The sequence below is a fragment of the Symphalangus syndactylus genome, chromosome 8 (genome assembly GCF_028878055.3).
Source record: "Symphalangus syndactylus isolate Jambi chromosome 8, NHGRI_mSymSyn1-v2.1_pri, whole genome shotgun sequence".
NCBI classification, from domain to species: domain Eukaryota; kingdom Metazoa; phylum Chordata; class Mammalia; order Primates; family Hylobatidae; genus Symphalangus; species Symphalangus syndactylus.
Window position 1 is genome coordinate 120,726,089 of NC_072430.2, and position 12,374 is coordinate 120,738,462.

At 43.5% G+C, this 12,374-nt stretch overlaps 1 protein-coding gene and 1 long non-coding RNA gene across 2 annotated transcripts in view; one reads left to right on the forward strand and one right to left on the reverse strand.

Moving 5' to 3' along the window:
* Positions 1–1,653: 1,653 nt before the first annotated feature.
* LOC134737413 (uncharacterized) lies at positions 1,654–4,905 on the reverse strand. The gene is made up of 2 exons (XR_010122303.1): positions 3,333–4,905; positions 1,654–2,230 (listed from the first exon to the last, which is right to left on the reverse strand). It is a non-coding gene; the product is annotated as an uncharacterized lncRNA (long non-coding RNA).
* Positions 4,906–5,070: 165 nt separating this feature from the next.
* The window catches only part of XRCC5 (X-ray repair cross complementing 5), a 97,336-nt gene continuing 90,032 nt past the window's right edge, over positions 5,071–12,374 (forward strand). The window contains exons 1-2 of the mRNA XM_055290554.2: positions 5,071–5,316; positions 8,868–8,981. Coding sequence (XP_055146529.2) covers positions 5,077–5,316; positions 8,868–8,981 — 354 coding nt within the window. The 5' untranslated portion in view covers positions 5,071–5,076. The remainder of the gene's footprint in view (positions 5,317–8,867; positions 8,982–12,374) is intronic.

The window sequence follows — 12,374 nt, forward strand, 5'->3', positions numbered from 1 at the left end:
AAACCAAATAAACCCCACCAAAATAGCCATTCAATTCCTTTGCTCACAGTTCTGTAATTTGTGCAGAGCTTGGAGACTACTAGTCTCCCCTCAATGTTTCTAGTGCTGAGATAGCTTCCTAAGGAGGATCTTCTCCCTAGACAGCCTCGCTTGCATGGCTGCCAAGTTGGTGCTGGGTGACATCCAGGTTACTCTTGGGGCTGTTGGTGCTCAGTGCTTGTATTAGTCCGCTTGAGCTACCATAACAGACTTGGGCTGTCATAACAGATAACACCATAGACTAGGTAGCTTAAATGACAGAAATTAATTTTCTTTTTTTTTTTCTTTTTTTTTTTTTTTTTTTGAGACAGAGTCTTGCTCTGTCACCCAGGCTGGAGTGCAGTGGCGCGATCTCGGCTCACTGCAAGCTCCGCCTCCCGGGTTCACGCCATTCTCCTGCCTCAGCCTCTCCGAGTAGCTGGGACTACAGGCGCCCGCCACCACGCCCGGCTAATTTTTTGTATTTTTGGTAGAGACGGGGTTTCACCGTGGTCTCGATCTCCTGACCTCGTGATCCGCCCGCCTCGGCCTCCCAAAGTGCTGGGATTACAAGCGTGAGCCACCGCGCCCGGCAGAAATTAATTTTCTCACAGTTCCAGAGGCTGGAGGGATCTCTTCTTAGGTTGCAAGTGGCTGTCTTCTCACTCTGTGTTCACATGACCTCTTTGTGTGAGTGGGGAGAGAGGGAGAGAGGGAGAGAGGGGGAGAGGGAGAGAGGGGGAGGGGGAGAGAGAGAGAGAGAGAGCTCTCTAGCGTCTCTTGGTCTTGTTTCTTTTCACAGAAGCACTAATTCCATCAGGAGGGCCACCCTCATGACTTTACCTAAATCTGATCACCTCCCAAAGGCCTCATCTCCAAATATTATCACATTGGGGGTTAGAATCTCAACATATGAATTTTGGGGAGACACATTCAGTCCATAATAGGGCTCCTTCATGTGGCTATGTTGGGCTTTCACAGCATGGCAGTCTTCATACATGGTATCTGGGTTCACCAGGGTGCAAAAGACAAATCTGCCAGGTATTCTAAAGGCTTCAGCCCAGAACTACCTACTGTTCTGTAAATGCCTACACATTTTACTGGTTATAGCAGGTCATGAGGCCTGTCCAGATTCAAGGGGAAGGAACTACATAAGGGTGTGAATGCGGGAGGCATGGCTCACACGGATCACCAAAATGACATTTTGCCATTCCCCCTTTCCTATCCCATTTATTTCCTTCATATGCCACAGTGGCTCTTACACATTTCTCTCTAACTCCCCCTTCTGTCCCCCAACACATGCACCATCACCACCACCTGTCATAGCCCATCAACCTCCTGTCCCCCTTTTTACCCAATTCTGTAACGTATAAATCCAAAAGGACCTTGCACTGACAGAAACAGAATGAACAAAGCCAGAATCCTTTTATTGTGGAGGAGGAAGGGAGTAGCCATATATGCTGTCATGTCATTAATAATGTTTATCCCTTGACCCTTGATTAATGAAGGCCCTTTGCCAGGGGAAGCAACGCTTAAAGTCCATACCCCTTCTCAGCATCACAGATGCCTAGCTGCGCAGAGGTGGATGGTTCTAAAGACTTCTATAGAAACAGCTGAGATGCAAACAAGCACAGCTACTAGAACGTCTTTTATTTCTTCCAAGAAACAGACCTGTACTGAAGGGTGTGTGGGAGACAGAGAGTGGGGACAGGGAGAAGGAGAAGAAGGGGGAGGAGGAAGAGCAGGAGGAAGAAGGGGAAAAGCAAGAGGGAGGGAGGGAAGGAGGGAGGGGGAGAGAGAGAAAGGAAGAGAAAAAATAAATAGAGACCATATACAAGATAAAAACATGGACATAAAGCATGCAAATTTCCTTCACTGTATTGAGTCTGCAGTAATTCTCTTTACCAGTCTTATTAAAAATTTTTTTAGGCTGAGCGTGGTGGCCCATGCCTGTAATCCCAGCACTTTGGGAGGCTGAGGCGGGCGGATCACCTGAGGTCAGGAGTTCAAGACCAGCCTGGCCAATATGGCAAAATCCCGTCTCTACTAAAAACACAAAAATTAGCCGGCACGGTGGTTGGTGCCTATAATCCCAGCTACTTGGGAGGCTGACGCAGGAAAATTGCTTGAGCCTGGTGGTGGATGGGAGCGGCGGAGGTTTGCAGTGAGCCGAGATTGTGACACTGCACTCCAGTCTGGGCGCAGAGACTGTCTCAAAAAAAAAAAAAAAAAAAAAAGAGGATATCAGGGTACATTATCTCCAAATGCTGGTAAGTTGTTACATAAGTCCCACCAATTCACAATTTAATATCGTATACTCTACACACTCAAATTTTCAGTCTTTCAAAGCACATTAACAAAGTTATCAGGAAAACGGGACTAGCACAGCCAAAGATGTCACAGCGTGCACACAATTTTGACACGGATAGCAACGTAATCAAGGAGTGGTTTTCTTCAGGAAACAATTCTACTAAAAAACCCATGAAAATAGAAGTAATTTAAAATTTTCAAGACACATTAAATGCATGACTGTGGCTCTATATTGCCATTTAGTATGCGTTGTACCATAGGAGATAAAACACCCTTTCCCTAAGGAATGTTAAACTGACTTCCAAGACAGTGAAAGCCTCCCATTATTCACTATTTCAGTGTTTCCTGGTTGTACCAAACAACAAACAAGTGAATTATTTCACCTTTTAAAAGCTACACTTTAAAAATGGGATGAAGTGGGATTCCCTCCTTCTTAAAACTGTTTCAGCCAGGCACAGTGGCTCACGCCTGTAATCCCAGTACTTTGGGAGGTCAAGGTGGGCGGATCACCTGAGGTCGGGAGTTCGAGTCCAGCCTGACCAAGATGGAGAAACCCCATCTCTGCTAAAAATACAAAATTAGCCAGGTGTGGTGGCACATGCCTGTAATCCCAGCTACTTGGGAGGCTGAGGCAGGAGAATCACTTGAACTGGAGAGGCGGAGGTTGTGGTAAGCAGAATTCACGCCACTGCACTCCAGCCTGGGCAACAAGAGCGAAACTCCGTCTCAAAAAAAAAAAAAAAAAAAAAAGTTTCTACAGCTACTAAAAAACTGGCATTTAAAAATAGTTAATAAAAATATTCCTTATCAAAATAGTTGATAAAAATATTCCTCTGAGGCCAAGTGCAATTGCTCACACCTGTCATCCCAGCACTTTGGGAGGCTGAGGCGGGAGGATCGCTTGATCCCAGGAGTTCAAGACCACGCTGGGCAACATAGGAAGACCCCGCCTCCACACACACACAGAAACCCCACAAAAATTAGCTGGGCTTGGTGGCACACACCTGTGGTCCCAGCTACTTGGGAGGCTGAGGTAAGTGAATCGCTTGAGCCCAGGGGTTCCAGGGTGCAGAGAGCTATGATTGTGCTACCGGACTCCAGCCCGGGCCCAGCAACACTCTGTCTCTTTTTCTCTCTCTGTCTAGCTCTGGATTGTACAAGAAGGGAGATAAGGACCATTGATAAGATATGGTATGTGATACTAATCAGATTTGGCTTCTTTCTGTCCTGCTTCACCAGAGGCTGTACTCTCCTTGTTTCAGTTTCCCCGTTTTCCACAGGTAAATCTTTTGTTTCCCGGATAGCCACTTGGCCTGTTTGCCCTTTGCTCCCATTTTCCCTTGTTTCTTTGTCTGAAAATTTATGCTGTCCTGCTGCCTTCGCTGGGCTTCGTTTCCACTTTTGCTGGAGGAGATTTAGCTGACAACCTCGCAGATCTTCACCGCCCCTTCTGCTGAGCTGATCTTTCTCTTGGGAATCTTACCCGCAGGGAAGGGCGTGTCCATGCCTGCCTGCCTGCTGCAGCCCGCGCAAAGCTGAGCCGCCAGGGCGCTGCTGTTCGTTAAAAGTATTATTAAAAATAACATTTCAGCTTTTAAGTAACTCCTTGAGTTTGAATCAAAAGCTGGAAGAACCTCCTGGGCCCTATGAGCACGTCTGAATATGTCTGACTCTACATTCTAGAGGCTTCAATATATTTATAATTTTGGCTCATGGATTCTCCACATCTTTTCAGCTTCAATTCTTGCTTTTCCCAGAAACAATTTTCAAGCAGGAGAGAATATTGATTGGACTTGATTTTCTCAGTTTGCGCAGAGGTTTGCAGACACTTTGCCGGTTGCCAGACCCTTCGTCCAGCCACCTGTCAGCTGGGGGTCATACGGTATAGAAAGCAGTCGTTTCTATGCAAGGTACTGCTTGGGCCTGCCTCCCTTAAAGGGGTAGGGGATGCGGGCTGGACAAAGGGCTCGTGATCAAGTAAAGCACTGTGATGACAGCTGCTATTTCTATATCTCCCTTGACTTGTCTTCTAAATTAAACCTCAACTCCTCCCTTCCAAGCTGGAGCCTCAGCAGATAAAGTCTCATGCCTCCAGGCGTTTGTGCATCCCATTTTCTCTGCTGAGTAGAATCTCCTTTCTACTTTTGTGCTCCTGGGGACGTCCTACTCTTCTTCCCCAGCTGGCTCTAAGGTTATCATATCGGTGAAGTGTTTCATTATCACACTTTGTAGAAGAAACTGAGTCTTTTAGAGAAGTTAAGTGACTTTCTCCATTCATACTCATACTCAAGAAAATCTAACTCCACAATAACCAAAAAGAAAAAGTAGAAAAAACCCCACAAATGATAAAAGAAAAAAAAATCAAAAGTTATAAAAAATAAATACATGAAAAAATGAAATAAAAAAAGGAAAAAAGATTTTTTTAGAAAGTAAAAAAAAAGGAAAAAAAATCTAACTCCAGAGCTCTGACACAAAATGCCTTAGGTATTATTCCCAATGAGAGAAAAGGGAAGAGAATCTTTAAGTGATTAAGTGAATCGTTAAGTAAATCTGCCGTACTAGCGTCTCAGGTGGCTCAAACACCACAAGCTCCCGACAAGGGCGGAATGGAGGAGTCTGCGCATGCTCGGCGGGAGTCTGCGCATGCTCGGCGGGAGTCTGCGCATGCACGGCGGGAGTCTGCGCATGCTCGGCGGGAGTCTGCGCATGCACGGCGGGAGTCTGCGCATGCTCGGCGGGAGTCTGCGCATGCTCGGCGGGAGTCTGCGCATGCTCGGCGGGATCTGCGCATGCTGGGGGGACCTGCGCATGCTCAGAGTTCTGGGGCACGGTTTCCCCGCCCCTTTCAGGCCTAGCAGGAAACGAAGCGGCTCTTCCCGCTATCTGCCGCTAGTCCACCGGAAGCGAGTTGCGACACGGCAGGTTCCCGCCCGGAAGAAGCGACCAAAGCGCCTGAGGACCGGCAACATGGTGCGGTCAGGGAATAAGGTATAAAGAAAGCCATGGGCTTGGGCTTTACCCGGGCTGGGGATCCGGAGAGGGTGGCTCGGAAGCAGGAATCGTGGGATCGCGGCCAAGCCAAAGAATGGGGCAAGAGAAGATCATGGTGGTGGGCTTAGTCAGGAGGGCCGGGACCGAGGGATGCGCTATGAGAAAAGCTGGAGATTTGGGGTTCCAAGACCTGAATTTGAGCCTCGTTGGCTCCACCTCTTCCACCACCCACCCATCCCATCCCTCTTCTCCCTCTCTGCCTGCTCTTTGTCTCACCTCCCTCCCCACCCGCCTCCCCTCTCTCTCCCTTTATCCCATTCCACTCCCTAGCCCCACTTCCTCTATTACTTCCGAGCCTGGGTTCTTAAGATCTCAATGAGAATGAAAATTAGCTGTGATAAAGCAACTATCCCACAGGGCTTGTTGTAAAACTTAAGAGAGGGACTATCTGTGACTAAAATAACTTAAAATGTAAAGCGTCGTATTATTAGCTTTATGATAACGTAATATCCCGCATTTATTGAAAGCCCACTCTGTGAGGGACGGATCTAAACCTTTTATTCTTATCTGATTTAATCTTCACAACCCTTTGAAGTGAAAACTGTTTATCCCCATTTTGCAAGTGGGGGAAGATAAAGAACTGTGGGCTTTTCGTGGTGAAATCCGGATTTGAATCCAAGCTGTCTGCTTTCAGGGTCCTGGAGAACCCCTGTGTTGCTAGAAATCTATGACCGTTGGTGTCCCAGATCAGTAACAGAAATTACAATGAATTTTAGAGTGACTTTTTTTTTCAACATAAAAGAGTGGTAGTTGTCTCTGAAGGGTCACTAGAGGGAGATGTGGTTCCAGGGATTAATGAATTTATTCAATACAGATAAACAAGATACGAGTTTGAGCAACTGATCCCTAGTTCCTTCAAATCCTCATTGAGAAATGTTGATTAAAACGATCATGAACTTTTAATAATGCCACTCACCTCCTTTGTTCGTCCTCTTTCAGCTGCTGAAAACTTTGTAGCTCTAGTGGAGGAGCTGTTTGTGGCAGATGGACTGGAAGTAAAATTCTAACAGCCTGTATTGCTTCGGTATAGAAATAAAGAGTTGCTAATGCTGCGCAGTTTCTCTTTCTCAGTTTTCTTACTGCTGCCAGATGGGAACTCAGATATATAGACCATTCTGCTTCCAGACAATAAGTTCCATATCTGAAACCCTTTGATGGCATTTTCTGGATACCTAATTCATGACAAAAGTGCTTTAGTCCTCTAGAGTTTTCTGGCTTAAAAGTAGCTTTTGTAGATGTGTATCAAATAAGTACAGCAGCATATTTTGTGACTCTTAAGTTTTTTTAGGTTATTATGCCCCAGGCGTTGAAACTGGGATGTGCATTTATTTTACTGTTCTCAAAGGAATTTTGTGGTTTATTAGCACGTTTTTTTTCTTTCAAATAATCTAATTTTACTTCAGAAATCTCTTAGTGCATTGTGTTGTTTGTAAACTAGTGAAAAATAATCTTTCCTTTTCATGTGTTGCCTGAGATATAACCACATTTAGAAATCATCTGTAACTTCCCTGATAGGAATTCATTCAGGTTTTTAAAACATTTCTAGGGTCAAGAGGTCACTTAAAAAAGAGTAGTTTCTTTATTGATCACTTGTAAATGTTATTTTTTATCCCTCGTATGGAGTCGCATCAGTCTCCCAGTAACTTCCATCTGTTGATCCTGTTGTCTTTCTTGCAGACCAATCCTTTTATACAACAGCTGTCAAATATCTGGGGGGAGGCCAGACACGGTGGCCCATACCTGTAATCCTAGCACTTTGGGAGGCGGAGGTGGGAGGATTGCTTAAGCCAAGGAGTTCGAGACCAGCCTGGGCAACACAGTGAGACCCCATCACTACAAAAAAAATTTAAGAATTAGCTAGGCATGGTGGGGTGCAACTGTGGTCCCAGCTATCTGGAAGGCTGAGGTAGCAGGATCACTTGAGCCCGGGAGATGGAGGCGGTAGTGAGCCATGATCATGCCACTGCACTCCAGCCTGGGTGACAGTGAGACCATGTCTCAAAAAAAAGGAAAAAAAATGGTGGGGAGGAAAACTGTTATTTTCCCTTTAATCTTCTCATCTGACTTAAATATCTAGTTTTTTCCAACTGTTCTTTACATCATGTATTCTTCAGATTCTTCCCTAAGCTGCTCATTTCATGTTCATTTGTAATTCATTTTCCTGGTAAGATGTTAGCCCAGAACTGCTCACAGTTTGTTTGATCGGTACAAAGCACTGCTGAGACTATCAGAGTCAAGGAATGTTAACTCCAGAAAGGACCTTAAACCTCATCTAGTCCAACAGTTTCCTACCTTTTAGTATTATTAACAGTGAGATTAAGTGACATTCCCAAGGACTCAGAACTAATGGGTAGGAGAGATGGGACTAGATCCCAGGTCTCCCGATTGCTATTATCTTTTTTCACCAGAAGACCCCTCTTTTCTCTTCTTGAATTAACTACACTGTTGATACAGACCAACATATATAGGTGATGAAGTAAGATAGGTGTGGGGAATGTGGTGCAAGAGACATTTCACATTGTTGATTGATTTTATAATTCACACTGAAATTGTGAGTTGCCATCAGTCCAGGTCTCTTCCAGCTTGTATTCAGGTAAAATTTGGAAGCCGGGTATAAATAACTTTACATGTATTCCTTTTAGGTTATGTTTCTCTTATTTTCTTAGTCTCCTGCATACGTGATTGCTATGTAATGGCTTGTGCGTTAGCTTGTGTGATTCCGTCTGTCTGTAACTTACTTGTTCACACGATTGACTCCTACTCATTAAGACTCACCCAAGGAAGTCCACATTCAGGAAGCCTTTTCTGCCCCTTCACTGCTCTGGTATCGCCTCCACCAGTCTTGAGTGGATGCTCCTCCTGTGTCTCTCAGTGCCTAGTGCATACTTCTATCATGGAACATTGTTCTGGTATTATTTGTTATCTGTCTGTGTCCTCTACTAGAATAGATTTGGTGTCTTTATTTTAGATCATCAGTTTACAAACTGACTCAAATTGTCAGGATATACCTCTTAGCATATATATAGATTCTAGCAGTCACTTGTAATAAAAATGCTTCATAACGAATTATGCCCCGAATCAGTGACTTAGAACGAAAGCATCTGTTCTCATGTTTGTAGGTCTGCAGGTCAGCTGCAGTTTGTCTGATGTATATTGGGCATAAATGGGTTTAACTCTGGCCTGCAGATTGGCATCATATGTACTCATCATGGGTTTATTCTGGGGCTTAGGCCAAAGAAGTGGCAGCTATCTGGAGCATGTTCCTCTCCTAGTAGAAACTTCTGTAGCTTTTAGAAAGTATCAGGACTATTTAAGGGTTTTCCGTAGTGAAAATTTACATGTCTTACACACATTCTTATGTAGAACACGTCCCTTTCTCACACCTTTCCTACATACTGATACAGGTTCATAAATACAATAAGCAAGGGACATTCTTACATTTTCTTATGACTTATTTTCTCAAACACTCTTTGGAACTTTGTTTCCAGGCAGCTGTTGTGCTGTGTATGGACGTGGGCTTTACCATGAGTAACTCCATTCCTGGTATAGAATCCCCATTTGAGCAAGCAAAGAAGGTGATAACCATGTTTGTCCAGCGACAGGTAAGTTTCAGATTGACACTGAGCTTGTAAGCCATGTTTGAACTGCTTGTTGCCTCTACCTACTAATGCAAGATACCAGCCTCCTTATAGTGTCCAGCCCCTCTGTTTGGAGGGATTCTGGGGAGTTTCCTTACATGTACTCACAAGTTCACCTACCACTAGAATCTGATATTTTTTCTTCCCTCGTTTTGGCCCCTTCACTAGATATTACAGTTTTTATGAGAAACAAAAGGCAGTAAAAAGTAATGTTTAAAAGCATAATCTCTAGAGACAGATGGCTTGGGTTTGTATCCTTGCTCTGCCATGTCATTTACTAACCTGATCTTGAACAAGTCCTTCAACTTGTTTGTGACTAGTTCAGTTATCTTTTGCTATGTAATAAACTACCCCAAAATGTAGTGTCTCAAGTAACATTTTAAAAATTCATCATTCATGGTTCTGTGGGATGATTGGGTCGCTCAGTTGGGTAATTCTCTATTGAGGCCTCTTACACAGTTGCAATCGGATGGCACCTGGGGCTGGAGTCATCCAAAGGCTCAGCTGGACCAGATGTCCAAAATGGCTCACTCACATGGCTGGAAGACGATGCTTTCTAGTGGCTGTGAGCTCAGTTGGGGCTGTCCATTAGAATTTCTACATGTGGTTTCTGTATAGTTTGAATTCTCACATGAAGCAGCTGGTTCTAAGGAGTATCCCAAGAATGGGTTTTCTATGAGACCCTGCCTATGTGGCTTCTTAAGACCTATTTTTAAAAACCCCAGAAAGTCGTTTCTGTTTTTTGTTAGTCAAGCAAGACACTAAGGTTAGGTCCATTTAAGGGAGGAGAATTAGACTCCCTCTCTTGATAAAAAGAGTAGCCTGCAAATACAAGGAGAGAAAGAACGGATAGTGGCTATCTTGGAGGTTAGCTACTACAGTGCCTCAGTGTCCCATGTGTAAAATGAGAATAATGATACCTGTCACATAGGGTAGTTTTGAAGAATAAAAGAATTAATGTAGATAAAGTGCTTAGAATAGTGCTTGGAATATTGTAAACACTAAGCATCAGCTATTTTTATTTCTGCCCATTCTACTTGGTATGACTGCCACTTTTGCTAAGTCCATGAGTTCCTGCTTCTTTCACTGCCTACTGCTGCTCCTCCTGGACACTTCTGTTTCTTCTGTGTGTTTAGACTTCTGTTGGGCACTAGTACTTCCCACCTGTCATTCTAGATTTTAAAAATCTTGATGACCTGGAGTCCTTGAGGTGTTTTGTCAAGGAAGGTGCTCTAACCCCGTTCTTGGTTATAGTTGTGTTGGTGGAATTCAAGTAGTGTGGCTGTCCCCTAGTATGCTGTTAGAGAAGGTAAGTAGACATGAGCAGAGCAGGAGAGAGCGCCCCCGAGAATGTTGGGCATTTGTGAAGCCGTGGTTAGGCAATTAGAAATCTGTCCCTCTGAAGTGATGAGCAGGGCAAGGGAGGGGCCCCAAAGCTGTCAGGTTATCATAAAACTATCACTGTAAGGTAATAAGTGGCCATGATTGGTGCCAGGAATTAGAGGAATCTTAATAGACAGAAAACACCTGGAGTTAGCAAGCCATAATCCTTAAGGTTTCGAGCATGCCCAGTAAAAGAGCAAGATGGTGAAATTTAACCGGTATAAAAGCTTCCTCTGGGGACGCTCGACCAGTAAGGCCGAGTTGCCGCTACTGAGCATGCGCATGACTAGTACCCACAATACGCATGCGGCCCCCTCCTAAGCACTAGGAGGGCTAGTGCGCATGCGTTCATTAATTCGGCCTGCTCAAGGGAGGAACAAAGGAGACTGGAAGCCCGGGAAAAGATGGCGCCCGGGGGCGGGGCGGTCTAAAAACTAAACAAAGAAGGGCGGAGGGCACTTGATTTTTGATTTTTCACGTGGCCCTCTTGGTTCTCTTACAAATGTACTCTACTTTCTCCAGTAAACTCTCACTTTGCTTAAAATAAATTTTTCCTCCTGCTTTAAACCTTGCCTGTGTCCGTCGTTTCAATTGTTTACTTCGAGAAGACCAAGATTATTGCAGAGTCGCCACTCCAGAGCTTCTCTGGATAACTGCCTACTTACACCCCAGTAACAAGAGTATAGGTGTTTTTTGTTTGTTTGTTTTTGTTTTAGAGAGAAAGAGAATCAGGAAGTCAGAATCAGGAACTTAGTGCCACTCCCATACTACATTCAGAATTTCCTCCCCTCCCATGACTGAGATTTTGTTTAGGGCAAGATTACCTTGCCTTAAGATGGATGCTTGTCTAGGCGGCAGATACCTGCCCAGCCAGTATGCCAGACATGCTTGAATCCAGCAGCAGACACCGTTAGTCCATGTACAACTGGGAGTTGTGTTGTTTACATACTAAAGGATTAAACAGACCCTACAAAAATGAAGAATGACAGAATTCCATTATCTCTCCATACAGCACTCTTCCCCATCAGTGTAAAAAGGTCTGTGTTAATAATTAGACAGGACTGTCTTTTGTGTCAGATACTATTTTTTGTTTTTATATTTCATTATGAAATATTTCATAAAATAGGCAAATACGGAGAATATACAGATAACCAATTTTCCCGTTGTCTTATGCTGTAAATCCTAATGTTTCATATTTGTTTGATTTTTTTTTAATAAAGTGTTACAGATAAACCTGAAGGCCCTTCCTAACCCTTTTTTTCTCTTCTCCTTTTCTCAGGATTTTGGTAGTTATTACCATGTATATTTTATACTTGGACATAAGTATATATTCATAAATATTTAATATTGTATAAAACGTCAAAAGTGTATGTAAATAGTTTTATATGGTACATGTAATTCTGCAGCATATCTTTTATCAACTTTTTTTTTAGATCTATTCATGTTGATATGTGTTGCACAAATTTATTCATTTTTACTGGAGTATGATATTTCGTTGTATAAATATTCTGCAATGTATTTTTGCATTCTCCTGTTTGATAGTTTGCTTCCAGTTTTTGCCCTATTATAAACAGTGCTGAAGTGTAAACTTCCTATCTGTATATAATTTTTCTAGGGTATACTGTGTGTGCCTGCCAGTGAAATTGCTGGGATATAGGCTATCCTGCACTTTTTTTTTAACCTCTGGAAAGTTTAAACCTTAGACATTCTATAAAGACATACTAAAATCTTTTCACATTATCCATTTTTGGTTCTCTAATTGAGAATTAGAGTTTGATTTGGCTGGAAATCATCAAGAACACTTACCACCCTCCTATTTCCACACCCCAACTTCTGCTGAAATGAAGGGTGAGACTTATAGTCAATGAAAAACATCTGTTTAGAACCTAAGAATTGTCATTGTCCATAAGTCTCATGTTTCATCCCGCCCAATACTATATGGCCCCAGGGACCTGCCATAGGGAGGTCTGGTTG